At 40.0% G+C, this 11,924-nt stretch overlaps 1 protein-coding gene across 4 annotated transcripts in view; it reads right to left on the bottom strand.

Annotated features, from left to right (window-relative positions):
- Positions 1-804: 804 nt before the first annotated feature.
- Positions 805-11,924, bottom strand: part of SPOCK1 (SPARC (osteonectin), cwcv and kazal like domains proteoglycan 1) — a 286,032-nt gene continuing 274,912 nt past the window's right edge. For 3 of the 4 annotated variants that reach the window (XM_030504324.1, XM_030504325.2, XM_030504323.2), the window contains 3 exons: positions 11,571-11,633; positions 6,279-6,416; positions 2,506-5,253 (listed from right to left, as the gene is read on the bottom strand). In XM_030504324.1, coding sequence (XP_030360184.1) covers positions 5,063-5,253; positions 6,279-6,416; positions 11,571-11,633 — 392 coding nt within the window. In that variant the 3' untranslated portion in view covers positions 2,506-5,062. Of the gene's footprint in view, positions 5,254-6,278; positions 6,417-11,570; positions 11,634-11,924 lie in introns of all 4 variants that reach the window. The other variant, XM_030504322.2, reaches the window with a different exon arrangement.

Genomic DNA, 11,924 nt, shown 5'->3' with positions numbered 1-11,924 from the left:
TGTTCTCAGAGTCAGGTAAGGCAGCATACTGCAACAAACATGTGGTACCTACAGTAAAAATAACTAATGAGTGCAGTCAATGTAACACAAACTTGAGGCAGGTTCTGAACCTACATGACACAACTCAGCCAATGGTGTACAGATGGACAAGTTAGTTATAAATCATCTGATGATAATTGCACAAAAGTTTGAAAATAGGTTTCATGCTTTAATGTGGTACTTCAATATTGCCCATACAGAGGAAATGACACTTTTAACTCTGTAATTAGCACTGTACTAATGTTGGCTGTTTAAATTAGCTAATAATATTAAAGAGGAGCTCTAATTTAAAAACAGAGACACAAACCCAGGTATTTCTAAGAGAGGATGGCTTCTCACCTATTGTATTCAATATAATTTTGTCTTCATTTATACTGTAGATAATGGCCACTGTAGAATGGGGCTGTGTTTATAGCATTGCCCTGGTCACCTTCCGAAGAGCCAGAAAAACATCACAATTTGCAAACTGAGGAGGAAATAAAAATTAAGGCCCCCCCTCCTGCCTCTGGTAGTTCCTTAAGAATCAATTTTGATGTAATTTGAAAAGTTCTGATTTTGGTACAGTTATTACTTTCCATTTGGAAAATTAAGATACATCTTCTTAGAGACTTCACATTAACTTCACAGATTATAGCTGATGTTGAGCAGAGATATAAGGTATAAACCAAATACAAAAGACCATCCATTTTCATGTATGCTGATTCAAGCTTCTGCAGTGTTTTTGATCCCCAAAGTTTAATAAAATACAGCACAGGCAATAAGGAGTCGCAGACAAATTAAAATTTATTGAGACAGACAAAAATGCAACTATTTCAGACTACAGTTAAGCATTTACAGTTAACCAAAGATAGCCAAATGCTCACACTCCACTGAACTCCTTATGGAAAAAGCATTCAGAATTTACTATGCAATTCTACTTACTATGGTAGTCTACATCCATCTACAGTAGGGACATCAAACTGAAACACGTAATATTTGGATCTCTCCTTACAGATCTACACATTTAACAGTAACGGACATCAACAGCATTGAGAAAAGTATAAAAAGACCAAAACCCACCTACTGTAGAAAGGGCTTTTTTGATGTATAGTAACTGTACAAAGCGGTCTATGTATTAAAGGAACTTGAATGGCATACAGAAGGGACTGCAGTAAAAGCCAACCAATGTAGGAAGCTAAGCTGGATCTGGTGGTCTGTATCAAGAGGTGACCTCAGATCTACGTCATTTGCTGCTTGAGGGGAAAAATGCTACAAAACTTCTAATATCAAAATATTCCCATGCCAAAAATGTACACTGAAACAGACTAGGCTGGAGAGGCAAAGAGAAGCATTCACTAACAAACAGTGTTGCTTTAAATATAAACTTTACATTTTTAATATAAACGGTAGAATAAATATTAAATAAACACTTCAAATGGTTTAAAATAATAGTACAGAATAGGTTAAAAAACAAAGGCAAAGAAAAGGATTCTTTGTGTTCACAGCAAAGACCAGTAATGACCCAAAAAAACCAACTGTGCCGAAATCTGAACTCAAGGTTTTGATTTAACCACAATAGTTAAAAGGAACATAAAGCAATACCTAACAGTATTTCATGGTCTCTAATATGAAAAGAAAATGAGATTAAAAATTGGTTTGTGTCTCTAAAAGAATGGGACAACTCTGATTTCATTTTTCACAATGAGCAAATGTTTGTAAGGTTAATGACTTGATGCAGATGGGAAGTCTTGCTTTGCAGAAAGCAGAAGCAAGAGAGAGGAATTAAATTAAGCTGGAAGCAAATTAAATCCTTTACAAAGCATGAAGAATGAAAGGGGCCTCATCTGGAAGAGCACTGGTTCTTGGTAGAATTGCTGGTTTCTTTTGAAGAAATTAAATGTTTTCTCAATGCAGCTTCCCAAATTGGACATACACACACACATATGCACACACGTATATGTGTATAAATGTATATATACACACACAGATGTATCCATAGGCTGCAGATCCCCCAACCTGTGCAGGATGCTAGTGGATCACGAATGGGTTTTGCTAAATAGCCTTGTAATATTTGGGAACTTGGTCTTAAAGCAATCTATAGTCGGAGCTGCCCTCCCAAGCACGACAGCTCATCCGTCCTGCTCCAGCCTAGGCTGTGACACCCTGTGATTTGCTGCTACTCTTTTTAAACTCTTTGTAGTCGTACCCAACTGAACTAGTCAATAAAATGGTATTTTTCCAATGCTGGCCCTGATGCAGAAGAACATTTGCACAATGGAAGCAGGTAACTGAATGATCACCTGGCTGGGGGCCTCTTCCTGAATCCAGGCCAGTGGGCTTAAAACATACTCGTGTGTGTTTGTCTCTGTATGAAGGGAAATGTGCTACCAGAGATCAGCTGAACCACCCAAGGCATCTCTTGCCTGCATGGTGCTGTTTGACTGGGATCCACAGCATTGAGTTGGTGAATTTGAGAGACAGTAATTGTGTTATAGTTTGAGATAAAGGTGTAAAACCTTCCAGCTCTGATTTGGAATAGATGCATGCGAGAGATTACAACTAGGAAAGGCCCAGTGGTGTTAAGAAATGGATGGTGGTGGCATGTCTGCTCATGTAAACTGAAGAATGGCCACATTCACTTTTAAAGGCTTATTAACAGCTTCTCTTTAATCATCTTGCACATTTGCATGTGACACTGAAGGGCTGCAGTCTTGGACCCTAGAGCTGCCTGCAAGGGCTTGGTTAGACAGGCTTTACCCTGCTGAGATGCTGGCTGAACGGATTTATTATGTGGCCTTTGAAGTAAGGCATAGCTCCAAGATAAGCTGTTGCAAAGGGACACAGGACTGCAGGAAATAGTTGTGTGGAGAATGGGTCCAGTCAGGAGGATAAGCATAACTCCACTGATTGCGGACCTCAGTTTTATGTCAGGGTGAAATGGTAACTCTGTGCCTTAGGCAGGTCCTGCAGAGGACAGCAGAGCTATACCCAAAGTATGGGTTTAAGTAATAAAATACCAGAAGGAAATCAGCCAAGATGTTTGAGAAGCTACTGATGGATTTCAACTGCTTCTCACAAAACGACACTATTTAGGTAAGCAGAAATGCTGGTTGTTTCTGATTTTGAAATAAATTATCAAAAGTGATAGGAAACCCAAAGGGATTTGCGCAGGGCAGATTGCAGGCCACTCGCAAATGACTGTGATGGCAGATTTCTGGGAGGATGCAGGGGCGTGAAACAACAGACAACAAATTCCTCACGATTTTACACATCCTTCTGCATTAACAACAATTATGCAGGCTTGCTCTTTGCTGCAGGGCCATTGATCTAGATAAATAGAAAATTGAAAGAGGAGAAACCAACTGAGCCCCTAGAACACATGGTGTCTGAAAGGAGTTCCTCTTTGTATTGCTCTTCTGACCATGTCTGAAAGCAGACATCCTACACAGAGGGCTGAGGACCACAGCTCTAGGGCCAGTGTCCCTAAAACGTTGTCTTCTGCCAAACACGTTTTCCTGCTTTTCAGTGAATATGAAACCAGCCAAGTGTTGACTCCATAATGTCCCCACCTCTATAACCAACACTAACTCAGAGGGAAAAAATAAATCAATCTGATTAGTTCTCTGTGTAATAAGCACATTTTTAATTCTGCAAAATAACTCACAGACAAACCACAAGCACTACTAAAATACTTACTTACATCTGCGACCTAATGCAAGAGTGGGGTTAAGGTACCTCCTTCTGTTTCTGAAAACAGCAAAAAGAATACAAGGTCACCACAGTACATTACTGCATCAGAGAACTGCAATGGGAAAGGACACAGAAAAGAATTTAATGTCAATATGCTGTGATACAATTGAAGAGCTATGAATATATGGGGGACACTGAGGGAATCACAAGACTGTATTTTTAATACTATTCTCTTTCACGTGTGTTTATTACAAGTGTGCAGCTTGTCACACTGAGCACAGGGTTATGCTTTTGAAACATGATCACCGAAAGTTGCCTTTTTAAACAGGCCAAATAAATATTAACTATTGAAATTAAAGAAATGACAGCTTATTACATTTGATGGTTAGTGTCTTTGACAGCTTTATAATGTTGGAATGAGGGATTGCTAACGGAAAATGAAGAACAGGCAGATCTACAGCATGTGAGCAGGAAGCAGAGGCTGCCTGCGCAATGTTAGTGCAACTCTTAGTGCAAATGAGTTCAGACAGAAGCTGAGGAACAGATATGGAGGTGGTTACGATGCTATACATTCACATAACACTCTAAGGAAAGGCAGATGGACTCTGTTCCTGCCTGTAGGGCTTGGCCCATGATAGCTGCAGGTTCTCAGCATCTCTTATGATGAAGGCTATGTTTCCTTAACCAAACAAAGTGTCAGTGAGCTGGTCTATGGTCTGGTGGGTGCTTTGCCTTCAGTGTGGGCTGGACTAAGCCTGCTGGACTCATTCTAAGAGAATGTGAAGAAGAGAAAATCCCACCAGTGGGTTTTTTTCTGGATTAAATCCCTGGTGCTGGACAGCCAGAAGTCACTATCCGAAGAGACTTAGTTACTCTTTACTGGAATGTAACAAACATGGACTAGAAAATGAGGCACCTACATTTCCTTCTTCGTGAAAGAAAAATAACTGTTTCTGATGATATGATCCAGCTAACAATTTATGACACAAATTCCTTAACATGAGAAGGGTTTCTAAGCTTTGTACTGGTTCATTGAGCCCCTTCTGCAATTCTTCTTTCGCAAGATTTATCTCATAAACTGTGAAAGTGAGGATGAAGACATGAAATGTTTTTGAAACAAAACTCATTGCCCCTGCGGATAGAACAAAAATGCTCCAAACCAAGTGAACAAAAGCTGTATTCCAAACAGTCCTTGCTGTAAAAAAAAAAAAGCTGTCTCCTAAATTAAATAGACTATACAAAATTAAACTCAGTAGAGAGGGAATATTTGTGCCAGGTACTCTCAGATACAATTGCAGAGATATGATATGACTTGCAATATTGTGCAAAACGTAAGTCCTCATTATGATGGGCACTACCATATATAACCAATTTCATCATCCTTATCATCATCTTCATCTTCATCGTCTTCATTAGCTGCTCTTACATGAACCTTCAGTTTCCCTTCTTTGTCTTTCTTTGCTGCTTCAGGTTCCTCTTCCAAATCATCCAACAATACAACAGATCCACCACTGCCAAAATCCCCTGAGGTTTCTTGCTCTTCTTCTGAAACAGGTGAGGAGGAAAGGTCATTCCCTCACATGATACCACATCCCTTGTCCATTACTACCCTTGTCATTCAAGCCACTATCACTTGCAATGTTACTTTTAAAATTCATTGGTTTAGCTATTCATGAAACAACCTCTAAATTTAAATGTTCTTCCAGAACTGGGATAAATATATATCAATTTACTGTGAAACATACTTGCATAAAGAAATATGTATTGCCCTCCTCCTAGAGACTCGACTGGAGAGTCTCAGTTCCCATACATGCAGGCCAGAAAATCATTATGCATTTATAAATACTCTCATCCCATCACAACTCTATAAACCAGGCTAAAAATATGCCACAAAATTGTTTTATTTGACTGCATAAACTATGCTCTGCAAATGTAGCTATTCGGCCTAACATCTGTGGTGTGATTCTGGGCATCTCAGACCTCCTAGGTTCCCTTTTCTGTTCCTTCTTGAAGAAGAAAGCTGCAGCCACAACCATGGCTGAAGCACGCTGAAGGAATGCAGCTGAGCTCTTGCTTGCCTAGGTGTAACAGCTAATTGGTGATTTCACATGTGTAAGTAATAGTGTCCTGTCAGCAATTTTATTGGGCTTAGTTATTAATTTATAAAACTGTACACATTTAGGCTTTCCTTTGTCTGGAAAGACATTATTCAAGTCCCAGTAAATGCGCATTCCAGAGTATACAGAACAACATATTTAATAACCATGCATAGCAATCCCATAGCCTTAATTTTAGTATCAATTACTACATTTTCCAGGCTGGTAGGACACATATCACTGGTTGTTTCCTGTTAACTTCTGCTCGACCACCCCTCCCCCCAGCCCAAAGGACCAGTATGTATATACGGGCCCCATTGGTAGTGTAAATAGGAAAACACAGGAGCACTTTGAACACTGGTAGTCGTGTTTCCCTGTTGTCACTTTTGTTATCGTACTCCATCATACAGCAATGTCAGGGCTTACAAGAGTGTTAATTCCTTTGTTGTCTGAGGCAAGCACCTCATTACTCACCACAACTCACTGTCCCTTGCTTTCTTGAGCCAGCTATCTCATTCCCGTACTTATCAACACACCAGCACTGCCCTGTGCTGCCATGGCACTGAGTGGCTTTGTAATAACCTTCTTCATTGCACCGTGGGATGAAAGCACCTGAATAAAATATAAGGCATAATCAGTCATGCAAGCCTCTGTAGGAGCAAGCAGGTATATAGAATATTATGAACTTGTCACTTATTTACAAGAAGATCTTTACCATGTTGATAAGAAAAATACATGTGATTATCTGGTGCCTAAAAGAGAGCAGAAATTATATATGATTAACTGTTTTCAGCTGCCCTGGTCATTGCACAGTGCATAAATGTTTGTGCATATATAGCACATGCAGGGTGGTGGCACATGGTACTAGAGAGAGGTTCAGTCTGCCCCTGAATTATTAATACTCCCACAGAGCCCCTTTCAGATTTAACTCCTGGTTTTAAACTTTTCTTCCCTAATGGATTATTACCCTGACTTCATTAATTCTGCATTTCTCTTCCATTTGTGCTCCTTCAGTGTTTATCATATAAGTCTTTCCACAACACTGTAATTATCCCTGGAAGGTATCTGCCATCTGCTTGCTATTCATACTAATCTCAAGCACAACTTCTGACTTACTGAGAGTTCCGACGTATAAAAGGAGAAGGAATGCATATGCTTTACAGAGAGGGACAACAGGATATGAAATCAGTAAGTCTTTGGATTTGAAGCCCAAGATTTGTCTCACAATAAAACAAATATAGTTCAGTCTTGTAGAGCGTGGTTCATTCTGGCTTCTGCAGAAAGGGAAGCTCTCAGGAGAAACCTGTTTTATTGTTCCCACCATTTTTAGCAGATACAGCAAATGTACTTCAATATGAAAAGCCCTCTTGTCTGTCAAGATGAGTTAGCTTTATTCCCAGGGGAGGTCAGTACAGCCATTTTCCTTTCTTTGCCAATTGCTTCAATCTGAAACATGGCAGAACCCCACCCTTGCCCCCAAATTTCTTGTCTCAAATGATTCTTGAGAAAGTATTTTTCTCCTTTGTCAAATATAACAGTGATTCCCTGGTATAACAGTAAGTTTTTTAACTAGTTCCATGTGTATAGCATCTCTTCAGACACTTTATGTGTCAAAGAGGCTATTTCTGATACATTTCTCACAGGAAAAAAGTGAATGAGGAGGTGCTGCCCAAATGTCATGAAATATCCTATAAAAAACCTATAAAAGTAGAAGTCAGTCAATCTCATACACACACACACACACATCTATATAAAATGAATCCATGAAATTTCCAACCTCATCGCACTACAGATCTCATCTAATGCTTGAGTGCCACTAATATAGGCCTGGAAGATGAGAACAGAAACCTTTGAACATCTGCAGGAATCTTTGAGTGCTGCAGGATCAGTTTTGGAGAGCACTTTATATCCATTATTGAGAGTATTTCAAGTAACTTCAAAGAATGAGCTTATAGCAGATTTGCTTATATGTACCACAGTTATGTTCATGTACAAACGGAAGCATTCTGATGATTACCGAAGACTCATTATCACTATTGACAAAAAAAATGGATCTAATAACATGTGTATGTATTTGCCTTTGCAGGTTTTTGTAAGTTAATGCTCACTGTTCAATCTTTTATTTCAATATTGATTGAGAAAGGTTTCTTCTCATATTTATGCTCATGTCCTCTCTCTGTTAAGCACTCGAGGTGTTTATCACTATACACAACCTTTGGAGAAGTGCTCAGGTGCTGATATTGAGCTGGCGCTCATCAGCATGGCTATACCTGTGTCACTATAGCTACCCTGTTGTATCAGATGAACATCTTGCTCCAGGGAAGAATCAAAGGGGGAGCCTCAGTGGCATTACAGGGCAAGCAGAGAACGGCCTCTGCATTTTAAACTGCCTCATGCTCTCTCTTTTCCTTGGGCAATGCAACCTTTACCCCTTCTTTGAAACAGGCCTTTTTTGCATAATTTCACTGTGTTTCTTGTAAGGTATTAAAATGTTCCACACTGCCTGTAAAAACCATAGATTTAAAAATAAATTATGGCCCAGGCTCGCTGCCAACATAACTGTGTGTGGAAAGGATTCACACTTTGGGTCACGGTGAAGAGTAGAAGGCACTTTTCCTTCTGCATCAGAAATTTGTGCCAATTTGTATGTAACACTGGAGCTTTCAGTATTTAGCTACGCATACTAATGTCACAGTATTTGCCAGCCATTAGAGAGAAGACTACAGCATGTCCTCTCCAATGTGTCAGGTGCAGGTGATAATCTGGTGAGGAGAGGGTCACTGGGAGCAAGTGTTGTATAGTGGAAAGATTTGTCCCGTAAATCTTACACAAATCAGCCCCTGTGTTCATTAGAAATAAGCTCCGGGTACAAGCTCTGCTATTCTGGAGCACAGCATCCAGACAACCCATTTAGTGGGAATATTTCATCCCATAATTTGGTTTGGCATCAGAGAACGTATGCAGGCTTTGGAAGGAGAAAGGAGTTTTCTCCTCCAGAGGTTCTTGCACAGCCAGTGCTTCCCCACAAGCAAGGAAAGGACCGCTGGGCCGGTGGACCAGTTTCACTATTAAGTACTGTAAAACGTTAGTCACTCCCCACTGAACTGCCTCAGGGTAGTGAATCCTGCTTTCCCCATCTCTCTGTCCCATGGAGTATTTAATTCCATGCAAACTTGAACAGCACTGCTGTGTCTACATATTCTTTCTGGTCCAGACCTACAGCTCTTATTTTTTTTTGCATCGTTTCTTTATCTGTATAATACTCCCCTTCCTCACAGAACATGGGGAGAATAATTATATGCTAAAGATAGTGAGGCACACAGGTAAAAGCCTGACAGAATTAAGTGCTAGCCAGCACACAGCCCCTTGTATTAGCTATTCTATTAGCTGAATTCACAGGGCTGATACAGAAGAAAATAGTGACGAGAGCAGAAATTCATTATCTTAGCGATATGGGAGAAGCATTATCAGGCTGCACAGTTGTATGCTCTAAAAGTACACTCTGCAGTTAATTGTACTCTAGATAAATCTGGTAGGAAAAGATGAATAGGGCTGTTTACTTTCTAATTCAGTCCCCTGGGATGCTAGACTCTATTTGAAAGCCTCCAGATTAAACATATCTAATGGCAATGGTTTTGAAGTACTTTGGGTGCAACTGTCCTGTGTTTTGAAAAATATAGAGAGAACAAAATATCAAAAGTTGTCATTTTTTATCAAGGGATACAAGTCAACAGAAATCTTCCGGTGCACTGCCCAGACTGTTAATACTGCGCTCTGTATGTCAGGAAATAGAATAATTAGAGGCTAGTTTTTCTGGATATATAAATCTCTCTTTTCAATCTTTCTTGTTGCTACAAGCATGTTTTGAGTCACGTGTATGTTTTGTTTTCCATTTGTATGATTTTTCAGTCACTGAAAAGACAATGTTTTCCGCTGCATAAAAAGCTATGAGATCAGATTAAAATCTCACAGACAGTGCCATTATGCAGGCAGACTTTCAAGTTAGGTAAAGCAAAGAGTTCCTCTCTATAATTTTCTAGCTTGTGGAACAACCTTATGCCTGACACTTCTTGATTTGTTGAGCTTAACCACCTTCATCCTTCATCTCTTTTAATACAGTTAACAAGAAGTTACTTGTGGTAAGGGGGCATTCTTACTCCTTTTACTTTGTCATTTTACTTCTGCTATTGTGATCAGATACCAGCGACGTGCTACAACCGCCTGAATTTCTACTACCTGCAATATAGCCATCATTCTTCCTTGCACACCAGAACAAACCACTTATGTTTCAGCCTAGATGACATTTATTGCATATAGCAAATAACAGCAAAGCATTAAATAAATATGGGCTTGCCAAAGCTATCTGCTAAGAACTGGGCTTCTTATTCTTTTAGGTGGCTTTGAAAATCATGACACCCATGAGACAGAGAACACAGTGACTTCCTCTGCACAACATGCACTCAAACATGAATGCAAAATACTTACTGAATGGAACACACATACAACTGAGCAATCAATCCTCCCTTCTCTCCCACAGCTATGAACAGCAGGAGCTGTAACTCTGAAACATCTTAATCTTTATGTGAACTTGCTATGAAAGGATGATGGAACTAAAACACAGTCCCTGTAGCCTTTGGGAGTGTTTATTATTACTTTAAACCAATGACTCCAGGTCAGGATTGTTCATAAGGTACCGGAGGGTTTGGTAAAGATGAGCTTTGCAGAAGCTCTCTTTGCAGGGTCAGTATCTAGGAACATCAGATTAAAATCAGAGTAACCAAAGAAGCAGACTGCAATCTGAGCAGCACTGCAGCAGAGCCGGTATGCATGCTCCATGCTGCAGCGAGTGATGTAAGATCCTGACATGGGTCCTCAATGATAGGCTTGACAGCCTGGGTCTGAAGTAAGCCAGGCTCTCCAAGGGTGAAACGCAGCGCTTTCTGGAAGCAGAAATATGGATCTGTAATGGTAGCCTCCTGTGATTTGAGTACACAAATGCACAGGGACAGAAGTTTCAGTAAGATACCACCACATAAATGCTAGGCTACATAACACTGTGATTTCAAGGTATGGAGTCAGCTACCTTAAACTCACTCACTTCAACAACCTGAGGTTTTAAGCAATTAAATGGGAAAATGCCATGCGGGGATTTAACCTAATTTTAGATATCCAAAGGGCAGTGTAAGTTATCAATCAATTCAGGCTCCCAACAGTCAATAGAGAGAGGGGAGGCCATTATCACATCCTGCAGCATGGAGCATCCTGCAGGGCTGCCTAAAATGAGATGATATGAATTCCTGTTTTCATATACATGGGATATGCTGAAATATTTTTAAGGGTGATTAGGCAAAACTGAACCCCAAGGAATGTATGCATTGCCTCAGAGCTGGAAGAAAATGTGAACCCATTGGCTGTGCACTGGGGCATCTTCAGTTACCTTTCCAACAGGGGAGGCTTGAGTACCAAGCAGTCCCTGTACTTAGACCTCTGAGGTGATGAAGGCAGTATTAAGCTCTATGCAGACCAGGTTTGCATTTCTGGAAAGCTGTAAATTAGTTCTGAACCCATTGCCATGCTGACACCTGTTCTGTATGTTGCTATCTCATTATTTGTTTAATATCATAGTGTCAGACCTATACTCCATGGTGCATATTCCCGACTCAAAACATTAGTCTCTAATTGAAAAACCATTACTGCATATAAAGTTACAATAATCACAGACGCTTTAATTAGTTGAGTAAATGAATAGGAAGTAATAGAACTTACCCAACAGACTCTTCCCTCTACTTAGCTTTTGAATTCTATTCATTTCATTCTGGCAAGGAAGACCTAAAATATAATGTACAAGAATCAATTTCCAGATGGTACAGGGCAGGCTCTGCAATGACTGGCTTCACTACTGACAGGGAATGTAGACTGCTGTACACCTGGGAACGAAAGCAGCCCATCTGCTGGCACTGCACTGCAAAACGAATTTATATCATTAGCTCCACTAATTAAAAAAGAAAAAGGCAGCAACACACTGTAGTTGACAATAGTGTTTGGGGCCATTTTCATTGTGAAACCCATTTTTCCTCCAAACTAATATAATGTCAGCTCTCTAATTTATGATTCGCTAAT

The sequence above is a fragment of the Strigops habroptila genome, chromosome 12 (assembly GCF_004027225.2).
Source record: "Strigops habroptila isolate Jane chromosome 12, bStrHab1.2.pri, whole genome shotgun sequence".
NCBI lineage: Eukaryota > Metazoa > Chordata > Aves > Psittaciformes > Psittacidae > Strigops > Strigops habroptila.
Note: the sequence above shows the minus strand (reverse complement) of the source record. Positions and strands in the feature narration are given on the sequence as shown.